This window comes from Micromys minutus (assembly GCF_963924665.1).
Source record: "Micromys minutus genome assembly, chromosome: 2".
NCBI lineage: Eukaryota > Metazoa > Chordata > Mammalia > Rodentia > Muridae > Micromys > Micromys minutus.
Window position 1 is genome coordinate 20,885,902 of NC_137971.1, and position 16,596 is coordinate 20,902,497.

Genomic DNA, 16,596 nt, shown 5'->3' on the forward strand with positions numbered 1-16,596 from the left:
GCAACACACACATGAATACATTCACTTACTTACCAAGACCTTTAATAACTTTGTCAAGCACTGGAAAGCTTCCCCGACCAGCAAACTCCTCACCATGATCAATCAGAGCTTCCTTCACTGCTTCATACCCATGCAATATCACAGTGGGTTGTGAGCCCAAATACAGAGTGAACACAGGTCCATAGACTTTTGAGAGCTGGAAACAGGAAAGAAAGTGCAAATACTAGCAAACATAGGTAACCTTAACCTACATAGTATAAACCTCATTCACATTAATAATATCTCATTATTTTAATGATTTTTTTTTTATTTAGGCAAATACTTTCGAATGGTTCTGAAGCCTATTTATATAACATTATTGTGATTTTGGTTATTAATTCCTGCAGTGGCCCATGTACACTCAGGGTACAGGCAACTGTTACACAAAGGTTACAATAAATGTTCATAAAAAGACATTATGGTGGACAAGAACCACAATATCTCCCCATTGACAGCATCTGTTGCAACTTTCTTAGTGCCTACCCCCTGTAACTACAATCATCCCACTCATCCACACCAGTTTTTCCAAGTTCCTAAAGTGTGCAGAAATTCTCTGCTTAACCAGAGGTTACCTCATCTACAGAAGTCAAGACTATAACTTGGGTGATGATCTTCTACTCAATTACAGGCCATTTTGGCCAGAGAAGCAAGGATTAAACAGAAGTCAAAGAACACAACACACATATTACTTAATTTAATTGACAGATTTAATGATAAATATTAAATTCTGATACAATATTTACATGTTTTAGAAAAACCTGCAGAAGACATCATATGGGGCCATAAAGGATCATAAATATTCAAATAATTCTTAAGGAGTATAAATACCGTTCACATTATAACAATACTAAATCTCAAGTTATACTGCAGATTTATAGAGTTATAAATAGTTTGATACTCACATGACACAGACAAGAAGGCTAATGGTGTACAAAAGATGATGAAGAAACAAAGCAGCAACAATAGACCCAATTACAGTTTGAAGTATAGATTTATGTCAACACAAATGATGCTATTGAACAGTGCAAATTTGGCTTACCACTACTACAAACACAGAAAGCAGGCACGCCAGAAGCTGTACCACAGGTGTTCAGTACTTCCTGAAAAAATGGACACTTAACTGGCAGCATTCTTACCTCCAGACTTCTGCTTGCATGAACTAAAATGTATATGAATATCATAAATATGTTGAAAGTTTGGGGTTTTATTGCATTTCCTGTGTTATGCCATGTCTGTTGGTATTTAGTTAAGTTAGTCATCTGTTAGTTCTCTAGAGTCTAGTGTCAAGTAGATAACCTCAGTAAAGATACATGTCTAAAATATACATGACTTCTTGACCTGAATGTTACTATTGCCTTTTAAATAAAGCTAATGGGATAAGCTGCCTTTTAAATAGGAAAGAATTATACACAAAATTTTCAGTATAAGTAGACTCTTTATTTTTAAAAAATCTATATCGAACTGGGTCACTAAATCCCTACTCATAGTGGTTCAGCAGCATCATTGAAGGTCTGGTAGCACTAGGAATAACTCATTGGGACCCTGCCTACAATGTGTGACTTCATTGTCTTATATGCCCATTTCCCATGATCTATGCCCTGTTCCATGAGCTATTTCTTCTGACCCACAGCTCTGGTTGAATTTCTAGAGACCTGCAAGCATTAGGGTTAACCTGGTAGGAACATGCCCTATTGTGCATGCTTGCCAAGTCACCTAGGTTCACTGAGCAAAAATAAACTGCATTTTGTCCCTTCTCCTTCATTTTCCACATGTTTCTCCTTTCCCTTAAGCTACAAAAACAAGAGAAAATCAGGAAAAATACTACCCACAAATTAACTACAGACCAAGTTTCTCTAGATCACACAAACTCGTCCTAAAGTGCACCTGGTTTTCTGTTCTCCAATTTTCAGTCCACAACTCAGTCTGCATTACTGGAGGCCTGCCAATCCCTAGAATAACCTCGTGGCTAAAAGCCAGCATAATAACACAATCAACCAAAGTTGGGACATTATGGTAACAGCGGAACACAGCTTTCCTATTCCAGAAAGCCCTGTGTATCCTGATATAGTTCAACCACAAGAAATTGATCTAACATCCAATCTTATAAAGATTATAGAGGCCTTTAAAAATGAAATAAAGAAATATAGTAAAGAAATGTAGGAACATACCATCAAACAGAAGAGAAAAATGAATAAAAGTGTTCAAGACCTTAAAATGAAAATAAAAGAAAACAAAAGAACAACAACAACAACAATAACTATAAACAGAAATACTAGAGATAAATCCTAAGTTAGAGAACTGAGCCACAAAATAAGAGAGAGATCAAAGAAATAATCCCAGACATAAAATATATGATAGAAATAATAAATATATTTGTCAAAAATTGATCACTCTAAAACTTTCTGATACAAAGCATCTAGAATATCTAGACATTTATAAATGAACCTAAGATTAATAGGAGTAATGGAAGAAGAAAACTGCCAGCTCCATACCTAGAACATAATTTCAATGAAACCATAAAAGACATTCGCTCTAATCTAGAGAAAGTCATGAGTATAAACATAAAGAAAAATTACAAATTGCCAACTAGATTGGGTCAGAAAATAAAATCCACCCACCATATATTAATCTAACCCTAAAACCTAAAGAACAAACAAAGACTATTAAAAGCGGCAATGAAAAAAAATACCAAGTAGCATGCAAAGGCATACCAAACAGAGTAATACCGAATTCTTAATAGAGACTCAAATAGTGAGATAAATTCAGATATAGGTCTTGTACAATCTTTGAAATGACACATATAACCTAAACTACTGTACACAGCAAGACTTTCAATCAGGATACTTAAGTTACTTGGGCCTTTTACACTTCATCTCAGGTGCATTTCCTTGGCCAGGTTAGAGTTGAGCAGTTCATTAACACTTCCTGGGCAAGAGAGAAAGGAAAAGAAAAAAACTCAGGCACACAGAGAGACAAACACATACTAGATGAAACAGACAAGGACTACACTGAACCTTTATTTTTGCTTTCAGATTTTTCTAGGCTTTTAGACAGACATTTCTCTTTAAGAAAAAAAAAATCCCCACAAAAAGTTACAGCAGAATGTAGATTGTAAGTTCAAAGTAATGTGTAATTCTACCTGCTCATTCTAAATTCAGAGCAATAGTTTTACACAGCCTTGCTTTATCATAGCGCACAGCTGTGGCCAAGTCCTTGAACCTAACCTAGAATCTATTTTTTCTGGATTATTATTGTGTTCCAAGCCTGTTTTCTTGCTATTACAATTCCATATTTATAATCACAGTACTCACTGTACTCCTTTCTCTTACTTATACAGCTTTTGCTAGTCTGTGACACAAGGGAGGGGTATTCTGTTCTTGACTCAAGATTTAAACTTTCTAGTAGTTCCTCTAACTTCTCAAAATTATTTAAATTTAACTAGCTTCTTAAAACCATGTATTCCAAATCAGGAATCCTGTATAATAATTAATATGTTTAAAAGATTATCTCTAGTATTTCAATGTTCATTCTATTTTGCAAGAAACTTGCCCAACAAACATACTGGACTGTCACTCATAAGTTAACCATACCAGGCTATTGGCAGTTAAAGTCTTCCAGTGTCCCCTCACTCACTGTTAATGAGTGTGTAATATGTTGATGAAAAAGATGATATGGCACATCAGTAGAAAAAAGCAATTCTGAAAAGAAGTCTCAGGGATCATGCCTTTCAAGAGTGCACCCATCTTAGCAAAGCAAGATAGAGGCTGTCTTCTGAGAGCTTACTTGCTCACTGCAGCTCTTCCTGTATGGTCTCCCCAATATTCTGTTAGCCTGGGTATTTTTTTTTTTAATTAGGAAATTTAGTCCATTTATCTTTAATGATTTGATGACCAATGATAATTAATTCCTGTTCTTTTTTAAGAGGGTGTATGTCATGTGCTGGTGTGTGTGTGTGTGTGTGTGTGTGTGTGCGTGTTATCCCTTTTGTTGATTTTGCTGTTGAGAAATTATTTGTTTCTTGTGTTTTCTTTTATTTTTTGTCTTCAAAACAAGATTTATTTTTTTTTAACATGAAAATACATGGAAAATACATTGGTCTCTTATCTGTTACAAATAAGACTCAAATTATTAATCATAACAAGAAGTGTTTCTTGAGATATTTCCATCTACACAAAAGACTAACAGCTTATTATTTTTTTAAAGATTTTAAACATTTTTTGCATAAAATTATACATTTTTGTCAGTACTGTTTTTTCAGACATTAAAATAAATTTTACATAAAACCATGTGAATATGTTTTTTAGTCAGTACTTGATTTTTTTCAAGGGCTTGACAGTATGCATTGAAAACCTACTAGTTGCAATAAGCGTAAAGTACATGCAAAACAAAACGAAACATGGAAATAGTCAAAGTCTTCTTGTTTTGTGAATATATGTATAGTTTTTGTTTTCTTTATTTCTTGGACTTCATACAGTCTGTGAGTTGTTTCTGGGGGAGTGCAAGCCTCTGGGGTTAGCATCCCACTATCTGTGACTGCGTATTATGTCTGTTCTTTTGTGACTGGGTTATCTCACTCAGGATGATCTTCTCTAGATGCAGCCATTTTCTTAAGAATTTGGTAAAGTCATTGTTTCTGGTGGCTGAGTAGTATTCCATTGTGTATATGTACCACAATTTTTGTATCCATTCGTCTTCTGAAGGACATCTGGGTTCCTTCCAGCTTCTGGCTATTATAAATAGAGCCGCTATGAACATTGTGGTGCATATATCTTTGTTGTGTATTAAAGTGTCTCTGGGGTATATGCCCAGAAGTGGAATAGCTGGATCTTCAGGTAGTACTATATCCAATTTTCTGAGGTATCGCCAGACAGATTTCCAGAGTGGTTGTATTAGCTTGCAACCCCACCAACAGTGAAGAAGTGTTCCTATTTCTCCGCAGCCTCGCCAGCATCTGCTGTCATCTGAGTTTTGGATCTTGGCCAATCTGACTGGTGTGAGGTGGAATCTTAGGGTTGTTTTGATTTGCATTTCCCTGATGGCTAAGGATGTCGAGCACTTCCTCAGATGTTTCTCGGCCATTCGGTGTTCCTCAACTGAAAATGATTTGTTTAGCTCTGTACCCCATTTTTTAATAGGGTTATTTGATTCTCTGGTGTCTAGCTTTTTGAGTTCCTTGTACACCTTTGATATTAGGCCTCTATCTGATGTGGTGTTGGTAAAGATCTTTTCCCATTCTGTTGGTTGCCGTTTTGTTTTCTTGATGATGTCCTTAGCCTTACAGAAACTTTGCAATCTCATTAAGTCCAATTTGTTAATCTTTGACCTTAGAGCTTGAGCCATTGGTGTTTTGTTCAGAAAATTTTCTCCTGTGCCTATGTGTTCTAAGGTTTTCCCTACTTTCTCATCTAATAGTTTCAGTGTATCTGGTTTAATGTGGAGATCTTTAATCCACTTACACTTGAGCTTTGTACAAGGAGATAAGAAAAGGTCTATTTTCATACTTTTGCATGTTGAGTGCCAGTTGTACCAGCACCATTTGTTGAATAGGCTGTCCTTTTTCCATTGAATGTTTACTGATCCTTTGTCAAAAATCAGGTGACCATATACATGAGGGCTCATTTCTGGATCTTCTATTCTATTCCATTGATCCACTTTCCTATTTCTGTACCAGTACCATGCAGTTTTCAGCACAATTGCCTTGTAATATAGCTTGAGGTCAGGGATAGTGATTCCCGCAGATGTTTTTTTTGTGGTTGAGGATGGATTTCGCTATTCTAGGTCTTTTGTTATTCCATATGAAATTGTACATTGATCTTTCCAATCCATGAGCATGGGAGATCTTTCCATTTTCTGAGATCCTCCTCAATTTCTTTCTTTAGAGGTTTGAAGTTCTTGTCATACAGGTCCTTCACTTCCTTAGTTAGAGTCACACCAAGGTATTTCATAGTTTTTGTAACGATTGTGAAGGGTACCTTTCCCCTAATTTCTTTCTCCACATGTTTGTCCTTTGAGACTAGGAAGGCTACTGATTTGTTTGAGTTAATTTTGTATCCGGCCACTTTACTGAACTTGTTTATCAGCTGTAGGAGTTCTCTGGTGGAATTTTTGGGGTCACTCAAGTACACTATCATGTCATCGGCAAAGAGTGATGTTTTTATCTCTTCCTTTCCGATTTGTATCCCCTTGATCTTTTTTTGCTGTCTAATTGCTCCAGCCAGGACTTCCAGTACTATGTTGAATAGGTAGGGAGAGAGTGGGCAGCCTTGTCGAGTCCCTGATTTTAGTGGGATTGCTTCAAGTTTCTCGCCATTAAGTTTGATTTTGGCTGTTGGTTTGCTGTATATTGCTTTTATTATGTTTAAATATGGGCCTTGGATTCCTGTTCTTTCCAGGACTTTTAATGTGAAGGGGCGTTGGATTTTGTCGAATGCTTTCTCAGCGTCTAGTGAGATGACCATGTGATTTTGGTCTTTAATTTTGTTTATATGGTAGATTACATTGATGGATTTCCTTATGTTAAACCATCCCTGCATCCCAGGGATGAATCCTACTTGGTCATGATGAATGATCGTTTTGATGTGTTCTTGGATTCGGTTTGCAAGGATTTTGTTGAGTATTTTTGCATCAATGTTCATAAGTGAGATTGGTCTGAAGTTCTCTTTCCTTGTAGGGTCTTTGTGTGGCTTAGGTACGAGGGTTATTGTAGCCTCAAAAAATGAGTTGGGTAATATTCCATCTGATTCTACCTTTTGGAATAGTTTGGCGAATATTGGTGTTATATTCCCAATAAATGTCTGACAAAATTCTGCACTGAACCCGTCTGGACCTGGGCTTTTTTTGGTTGGGAGGCTTTTGATGACTTCTTCTATTTCTTTAGGTGTTATAGGGTTATTTAGATGGTTTACTTGGTCCTGGTTAAACTTTGGGACCTTGTATCTGTCTAAGAATTCGTCTATTTCCTTCAGATTTTCCAATTTTGTGGAGTATAAGTTTTTGTAGTAGGATCTGATTATTTCTTGAATTTCTTTAGTTTCAGTTGTTATGTTACCACTTTCTTTTCTGATTTTGTTAATTTGGATACTCTCTCTTTGCCCTTTAGTTAGTCTGCTAGGGGTTTATCAATCTTTTTGATTTTCTCAAAGAACCAACTCTTTGTTTTGTTGATTTTTTCAATGGTTCTTTTTGTTTCTATTTGGTCTATTTCTGCCCTAATTTTGATTATTTTTTGCCGTCTACTCTTTTTGGGTATATCTGCTTCGTTTTGTTCTAGGGCTTTTAGCTGTGCTGTCAGGTTGCTGATGTGAGTTCTCTCCAGTTTCTTTTTGGAAGCACTTAGGGCTATGAGTTTTCCTCTCAATACTGCTTTCATTGCATTTCATAGGTTTGGGTATGTTGTGTTATTGTTTTTGTTGAATTCTAGAAAGTCCTTAATTTATTTCTTTATTTCTTCTTTGACCCTGCTATCCTTTAACAGAGCGTTGTTTAGTTTCCATGTGTATGTGGGCATTTTGTTGTCTTTGTTGTTGTTAAAGACCAGCCGTAGACCATGGTGATCTGAGAGGATGCATGGGAGTATTTCAATCTTCCTATATCTATGAAGACTTGTTCTGTGTCCAATTATGTGGTCAATTTTCGAGAAGGTGCCATGGGGTGGTGAGAAGTTGTATTCTTTTACTTTAGGATAGTATGCACTGTATATATCTATTAATTCCAGTTGGTTCAAAGTCTCTGCTACTTTTGCAGTGTCCTTGTTCAGTTTCTGTTTCCCTGATCTGTCCATTGGTGAGAGTGGGATATTAAAGTCTCCCACTATTATTGTGTGGGGGTGAAATTTATTTTTTGGGCTTTAGTAGAGTTTCTTTTATGAATGTGGGTGATTTTTTTATTTAGAGCATATATGTTAAGAATTTAGACTTCCTCCTGACAGATTTCCCCGGTAATGAGTAAAAAGTGTCTTTCTTTATCTTTTTTGATAACTTTTGGTTGGAAATTTACTTTATTCGATATTAGAATAGCCACTCCAGCTTGCTTCTTGGAGCTGTTTGCTGTAGGCTAGCTAGGCTGTATTTTCCCTGTTTGCATTGGGTTTTCCACCTATAATTCGTTGTAGTGCTGGGTTTGTGGTCAGATATTGTGTGAATTTTGATTTGTCTTGAAATATCTTTGTCTCTCCATCGATGGTGATTGATAGTTTTGCTGGGTATAGCAGCTTGGGCTGGCACTTGTGCTCTCTTAAGGAGTGCATGATGTCTGTCCAGGCTCTTGTAGCTTTCATAGATTCTGTTGAGAAATTGGGTGTGAGTCTGATTGGTCTGCCTTTATATGTTACCTGATCTTTTTCCCTTACTGCTTTTAGTATTTTTCTTTACTTTGGACACTTTATGTTTTTACTATTATGTGTCGGGAGGTATTTCTTTTCTGGTCCAACCTATTTGGAGTTCTGAAGGCTTCTTTTATGCTCGTGGTCATCTCATTCTTGAGGGTAGGGAAATTTTCTTCTATGATTTTGTTGACAATATTTTCTGTGCCTCTTAGTTGATACTCTTCTCCCTCTTCTATTCCTATTATCCTTATTTCGGTCTTCTCATTGTGTCTTTTATTTTCTGGACATTTTGGGTTAGGAGCCTTTTGTTTTTTGCATCTTCTCTGGCTGTTTTGTCTATTTTTGCTATGTTGTCTTCTGCCCCCGAGATTCTCTCCTCGATCTCTTGTAATCTGTTGGAAATGCTTGCTTCTGTGACTCCTGATTTCTTTTTTTGGTGTTCTGACTCTAGGGTTATCTCTTTTAGCGCTTTCTTTATTGTGTCAATTTCTGTTTAAATTTTCCTCTTCCATTCCTTTATTTCTTTGGTTCTGTTTTCGTCTCGTTCTTTGAGTTCTTTGAGTGTTTTTCTTGTTTCTTCTTTAAAAGCTTCTGTTTCTTTTTGCTTTTCCTCCCTTTCTTGTTTAAGTAATTCTATCAGCGTCTTGAGGCATGATTTCAGGACTGTGTCTTCTTTCTCTGGAGTGTTTGGAATTTCGATGTTTGCTACTATCGGAGAGCTGGGTTCTGGTGTTGCTAGATTGTCTTGGTTTCCTTGGGATATACTCTTTCTCTTTCCTCTTGCCATTTTGTTGTCAGTGATATGTTCTTGCCTTTCCCTTGTATCTGGTCTGTGTCCCTGGTACACTTTCGGTGTGCACTTCGCAGAGATCTCTCTACTCCCCGGCAGCCCAGGTTCCGGGTGGCAGCTGGGCCAGGCTCTGCTCTGTGTACTGAAGTCGCCTCCGGGTGGGAACAGACGTTCCTAAGATTTGTTCCTTGTCACAGATGCTCAGCCTCTCCGAGCCACCTTTTCAGCTGGCAGGTGGGCCAGGCTCCGCTCTGAGTCCTGAAGTCGTCTCCGGGTGGGAACAGAAGTTCCTAAGATCTGTTCCCTTTCACTGGATCGGGGAGGACAGGGCAGGTCAGGGCAGGGGGTGCCCTTTCCGTGTGCACTCCGCAGAGATCCTTCTGCTCCCCAGCAGCCTAGGTCTTCCACTCACCAGTTGCTCAGCCTGTTCGAGCTGCCTTTCCGGCTGGCAGTTGGGCCAGGCTCTGCTCTGTGTCCTGAAGTCGTCTCTGGGTGGGAACAGAAGTTCCTAAGATCTGTTCTCGGTCACTGGATCAGTGAGGACAGGGCAGGTCAGGGCAGGGGGTGCCCTTTCCGTGTGCACTCCGCAGAGATCCCTCTGCTCCCCAGCAGCCTAGGTCTCCCACTCACCAGTTGCTCAGCCTGTACGAGCCGCCTTTCCGGCTGGCAGTTGGGCCAGGCTCTGCTCTGTGTCCTGAAGTCGTCTCCGGGTGGGAACAGAAGTTCCTAAGATCTGTTCCCGGTCACAGTTGCTCAGCCTGTACGAGCCGCCTTTCCGGCTGGCAGTTGGGCCAGGCTCCCTAGAGTCTAACTTCTTGAGTTCATTCAATATTTTGGATATTAGAACACACACGGTGTATTTACTGTTAAGTGGTTATTAGAAAAAAAGCTTAGAATACACATGATATTACTTACAGACCATATGAAGGTCAAAATAAGGAAGACCATAATGTGGATGCCTCAGTCCTACTTCGAAGAGGAAACAGAATACTTGAAGGAAGTAGAGGGTGGGAGGGACGTAGGAATATTAGAGGAGGGGAGGAGCAAAATGAGGTTTCTATTAAGTGTGAGAGGAGATAGGGGAGATATACAGAAGGACAGGAAATGGAACAGAGGTGTGCAGCAATGAATGGAGGATGGGGAACTGGACATAGCCACCATAAAGTCCCAGATCCCTGAAAAGCAGTTGGTACCAGGGCCTAATGGGGATGATATTAGCTGAAATACCCAACAGAGGAGAAAGAGCACCTGTAGAAACCATATCCAGAGGTGTGGCAAGTTTCCTGGAGAAGGGATGTTGCCACCCACACTTCTCAAAATTATAGTCCATAAAAAGTCCAAAAAAAAGAGTGACCCATCAGCACCACTATATAACAGCCCTCCTGACTGTGACTTGCCAAACCAGCACAGCATGAAACATGGCATCCCTGAACAAAATGCGGTGCGGCTGCTTAAGAGTATATTAAAGAAAGAATCCAGATATGAACATAATTATTTGAGAGCATTAGTTATGAATCAAGTTTTTAAGTTTAGACACCAAAAGGCAGAAACTATTAGAGATAGTATTGAATTAACAAAACAGAAAGGAAAAGGTACAGAAATTGCAAAGACTAGTAAAAAACTGCGGTGGTTTGATGAAAGTGCTAACCTAGAAAATGGTGTGGATGATGGCCACACGGTGAGGAACAGAGCAGGGACGACTCCACAGTGGCTACAGTACTGTTACAACCACAGTGGTACCTGCAACCTGACAAGTTTTCCTGAATGTCCTGTACATTCTACTAGTGGAAAGAAAGCCAAGGCTGATTCTGTCTCTAAAAATGTTACTGATTTAGGAGGATATGAAATGGACAGTGTACCTTTGAACTCTTCTGTATCTTCAGACAGTAGCTTTGCCAAACAAGTCTGGTCGGCTTGCAAAAGGGAAGAGAGTAAAGCCCCTGTACATGCTAGTGACTCTAAGACCCAAAAGGCTAAGCCTCAGAGAGGAACAAAATTCACTAGAAGAACAGGGTCTGCAAAGGTCCAAAAAGGCCTTACATATATAAACAGAAAACTCACTGTCAGCCAGCCACAGTCTTCAAGCAAAGCCAACACACTGGCCCAAACTCAGGGTAAACTAACTATACCTCGTCCTCCACCTAAACCACCAACAAACATTAAAAGTGGTAAAAATATGCACATGTCTCCATGTCAGTCAGCCATACCTGAACATTCTCAAAATGTCCTAACACAGAGCTGTGTAACTTCAGCATCTGAGCTTCCATCAGAGTACCATTTGAACCGAGGGACTCAAGAATGTCATCTCCCATTCTCAGACACCTGTTCTAACCTCCATGCTGTGAACCCAGCGCTACCAACTCCTTACACTTCTGAGTGCCAAACCTCAGCAAAAGCTAATTCAAATGGTACAGCTTTCCAGAAAGACGGAGCAGTATATTGTGCCCAAAGAAGCCCTGTTTGTGAAGAAAACTACCAGTCTTTGACTCATAAGAATACTGAAGAGGAATTAGTTCTCCAATGGAGAAGAAAAATCAATGGACGCCAAAATGAGAGGACCACTGATTCTGCTGTTACAGGAAGAAAGCAAATTGTTGAAAATAAATGGAAAAAAATTGTTAGAGCAGGAAAGGAAAACCTCTGGATCTACAGGAATGAAGCACACTGAACAAATAACGCATTTTGGACAAAATGTCCCACCAAGTACAAATGAACCAACACAAGCTACAAGAGGTGTCAAATCTGAAGAAGTTTCAGATAGACCTTTTGAGTTTTTGGTGGCAGAAAACCTTGTGAATTCTTCAGTGCCTGACGATGAAATTCTGACTGCCATAAACAACAAGCTGCTACAGAAACCAAACCTGTCCCAAACATCCAGTATCAGTGCCCTGTCAGCCGAAGAGCATAAGATCTTACAGTCTCTCCATCACCTTGATGAAAGGCTATACTATGTGCAAGAAGCAATTCGCAAAAACCCTTCCATCAAAAATACTTTACAATTAATACCACTTCTGCTCCTCCCCTCCCACCTCCTCTCTCCCTCAGATCCATTCCCGCACTTGCTCTCTTCAGAAAAGATGAGGCCTCCAAGAGACAACAACCAAACAGGACAAAAGAAGATACAATAAGACAAGGCAAAGGTCTCACACCAGTGCTGGAGAAGGCAACCCAGTAGGAAGAAGCATCCTAAGAGCAGGCAAAATTGTAAATTATTTTTAATGCCAGATAGAGGCATTTTGGTCTCTGCAGCTTCACTCTGTTCCCTGGGAACTTGTCCTCTATCCTGGCACTCTTTGGGGTCCCCATTGTTCTTGCCACCTTACCTGCCTTTTTTCTGTTCATTCTTCAGGAATTGTATGACTACAAGCTTCCATCTGGGAAGCCAGTTTCAGCCCAAGCTTTCTCCATGTTGACCTCTCTCCAGTCTGACCAACTCTGGTTCTTCCTGTGCACCTGGCACTCTGATAGGGTCACAGCTAGGAAAAAGAAGGTAGCTCCAAGACAGCAGGTGAACTGCCCAGTGTAACAAAGTCACCATGATCTCACCATGGCCTTATAATTGCTTAGGTGTAAATTATCAAAGCAGAAACCCTGCAAATCTTAAAATTTTCATTTTAGAGTATCATATTTAGTTTTAAAATAAAATAAATTTAATGAATTTTTAAGAAGCAAATTATTTCTTTGACCTAAAATATATGTTAAACATCCCCAGAATCCTACAAGGCTTCCAAGTGTTTCTGTAAAAATGAAGGAAGGAAGGAAAGAAGGGAGGAAGGTTGGTTACACTTGGCCATTTACACAACAGAGGACAAAACGTTTGTCTGCATTGTGTTGTGGTTTTGAGACAGGACATTATATAGCTAGCCATGACTACTTGGTCCTCCTGCCTCTGATCTCTGACAGTATAGGGTACACACCACACCTGGCTCTGGAGAGGTAACTCGGTCGTGAAGTACTGCACTGAATGAGGACCTGAGTTCAGATCCCAACACCCTTTTATACAGAGGTAACTATAGTCTGTGGGTCAGCCCTCAGGGCTCCACTGGCCAGTCAGTCAAAATGGTGATCTTCAGGTTCAATGAAGAGACCCTGGCCCAAAAAAAGTAATAACAATAGAATAAGTTGGAAAGAGAAAAAAATTGCCTAAAGCTAACCTCTGGCCTGCAAATGCACATGCAGACAATCACATCTGCTCACACACAACCATGCCACATGCACACTCAAAGGAAATTCCTTCAAAGCACAGATTACCTGTAGTAAAGTATGAAGATTGTGAATTACTACTATCCATATGATGCCCTACAAAGTGAGGGGTACAGCATTATTGAAATTGATGAATGTACTGTTTTGCTTTGAACTTTTAGTTCTCTTAAAAGCCATGATCTGAAAAGAGAATGTCCTCTGAACATCTGTGGACATGACAGTTAAGAGAACCCTCTGAACTCTCTTACAGAGCAGCCAGCCAAGGGCCAGTCTGTCTCCTGATGTTGGATCCACAGTGCAAAGAAAATACTGATGAGCTGTGATAGTCACTATTATTGGAATCATTATTTTTGAGAATTCCTGTAAATAAGTTCTGTATTTCTGCCTTTATTAATGATTTAAAATAGTAGACTTTTATGTTTATAAAAGTAATCATAATGTACTTAATGGAAATGAATTTACTAGCTTATATTTATGCTACAAATTATACTTTATTATGTATTTTCTTGATACATTTTTAATGAATGAAATATTTCAGTTTTCAGTAAGCATGCTACTGGATATAAATTTTCTCTATTTAAAAAAACAGAGAATATTTTATTATTCAAATTATGTATTAGGTATGATAGTGAATCCTTGTTTTCTGAAGTTCTAATAAATTTTTGTACAAGTATACAAGAGGCTCATTATTAATAACATCCCCATAAATAATAAAGCTATTTGTTTAAGAAAAAAAAGTCCATAATTGCTCCTACCTAGAAGAAATACAGGGACAAAGAGTGTAGCAGAGACTAAAGAAAAGGCTATCCAGAGACTGACCCACTTGGGGATCCATTCCATATACAGACTCAAATCCCAGACACTTGCTGTTGGCAAAAAGTGCTTGCTGATAGGACCTTAATATGAATGTCTCCTGACAGGATCTACTAGAGCCCGACTAATACAATTGCAAATGCTTGCAGCCAACCATTGAACTGAGCATGGAGATACTAATGAAGGAGTTAGGGTAAGAAAAGAAGCTGAAGGGGTTTGAATCCACATAGGAAGAACAACAATAATCAACCAACCAATGGCCCAGAGCTCCCAGGGACTAAACCACCAACCAAAGAATATAAATGTAGGGAACCATGGCTCCAGCTGCATATTAAACAGAGGATGACCTTGTCTGGCATCAATGGTATGGAGAAGCTTTTGGTCCTGTGAAGAGTAATTTCCTAGTAAAGAAGAATGCTAGAATAATGGGCCAGGAAAAAGTGGGATGGGTGATATAGCATAATCATGAATTCAGGGGGTAGAAGGGTGGAATGGGGGAATTTTGCAGGGGGAATCACGAAGTGAAATAACATTTGAAATAAACAAAATAACCAATACAAAATTTGTAAATCCAATGCTATTTTATACAGATATGTAAAAAAATAATCTTAATAACTGTATGGACATGAATATACCCAGGTTAGATGAACAATCTTGAGCAAAGACTGTACTTTTCTGTTGATGTAATAAACAACCTCAACAAAAGCTAACTACACATAGACAATGCTGCAACTGTGGTCCATGGAGGCCAGGCTCCCACTAGACCTGCTAACAGAGGGTGGAAGTTCATCCATGTGGCAAATAACAAGGGTTATCACACCAACAACAGCATTCACAGTACAGTTTTCTATATTAGTGGCAGATAACATATGGTATTAATTTTTCACTTTATTTACTGTGTTAATTACACTTTACAAATAAAATTATTTCATTGAAATAACTGAAAAGAGAATAGAAGAAATCCATCTAGGACAAGCAATAACCTAGTAAAATAGAAACTCCAAGAAGTCTGCAAGGGTGACCAAAGACAAACCTATTCATATTAGGTGATATAGAACCTGAAATGGTGACAGGTTAAGACCAGGAAAGATTTCCAGTAAAGGGGCAGTGATCCAACCCAACCACAAATCCTTCAAATCACAATATATTATGTCTGCAATGTTTGCATGATTAAGTTGGAATAAAATTTGGGGGAATTACCAAACAATACCTGACCCAACTTGAGCTCCATGCCTTCGAAGAGAGTCTACCCCTGACACTTTTAATAATATACTGCTATACTTGCAGACAGGAGACTAGCATAAATGTCATCTGATGGGATTTGATAAGCAGCTGGTGGAGACAGATGGAAGTTCACAGCCAAATGTTAGGAAGAGCTCAGAGGATGCCTCAGTCTCTATGTGAGTTACTCAATTAATTAATGAAATAAATGGAATGATCTAAATTTCTTCAAAATGAAACCTTGCTCACTACTCTAGTCCTGACATGTCCCAGCTATAAAAGTCATAAGATACAAAATACTTGGCAAGAGGTATAACATTATAATTATCTGTAACTTTAAAGCTTCTAGTACTATATTTTAATTTAAAACAACTCCCATTTTAACTTTGTCATGAAGGTATTAGAGGAGCACAAAAATACTTACATTGGTTAAGGATTGGCTAAAGTTCTTCACATCTATCTGGAGGAAATTACCAATAATTGGGAGAGGAGTGGGGCCAGGAGGGAGCTTCCCTCTCAAAGCGCTGTGTCTCCATAGCGAGAAGAGAATGAGAGAGGAAAGAGTAAGCACCAGGACTGTGACTGGATCCATGGAGATCCTCTTTACTGACACAGCTGTGATCAGACAGCACAAAGCTTATATAACTTGGAAGCAGCATGCTCCTCTTTGACCATCATTGACTAATCAGATAGGAAATATTTAATCTCACTCTCTCAAGTAAACTTTGTCCCTTTTATAGAGAGGCAAATAAGATGTTATTTACTCTTCATCTTTACAGGGTGTCCTTTGAATTTCTGGTTTAAAGTGCAGATTGGTGTCCAAGTACTGCAAATAAAAGTAAACAGACATGTTTCTAATTTGCAGTAATAGATTAATTTTGAAATTCAAGAAACTCCTCAACAATGACATCTCAGGTAAGTGTCTAGGTAGTAATATTTTACTCATGTCATATATAACTTGTAAATATTGATATATTCTATGAAATACATTTATTTTTAACGAAGTCATACTATATAAAATAGGTAGGCTTCTAACTGACAATTCTTCTGCTACATTGTCTCAATATCCAGAAAAAATAATTATGCACCACCTGGTAATGCATACTTAAATTTTTTTGCTATATTTAACATGCCAACATATTTTGTTCTATAAAATAAACTTTATAAATCATGATTTCATTCTTGTCCAATAGAAAATTCAGAAAAG

General features: G+C 38.4%; 2 protein-coding genes across 5 annotated transcripts in view; one reads left to right on the plus strand and one right to left on the minus strand.

Annotated features, from left to right (window-relative positions):
• LOC308417120 (cytochrome P450 2C29) overlaps nt 1-15,981 on the minus strand; it is a gene marked incomplete at both ends in the record, with an annotated part of 338,086 nt that extends 322,105 nt beyond the window's left edge. For all 4 annotated transcript variants that reach the window (XM_080912241.1, XM_080912242.1, XM_080912244.1 and 1 more), the window contains 2 exons: nt 34-196; nt 15,814-15,981. In XM_080912241.1, coding sequence (XP_080768367.1) covers nt 34-196; nt 15,814-15,981 — 331 coding nt within the window. The remainder of the gene's footprint in view (nt 1-33; nt 197-15,813) is intronic.
• On the plus strand, nt 10,447-13,668 carry LOC308416928 (centrosomal protein of 126 kDa-like; the record flags this gene model as incomplete). Its single annotated transcript, XM_080912050.1, is given in 3 exon segments — nt 10,447-11,760; nt 11,762-12,166; nt 13,606-13,668. Coding segments are annotated over 3 exon segments (1,782 nt in total).
• Nucleotides 15,982-16,596: the final 615 nt, after the last annotated feature.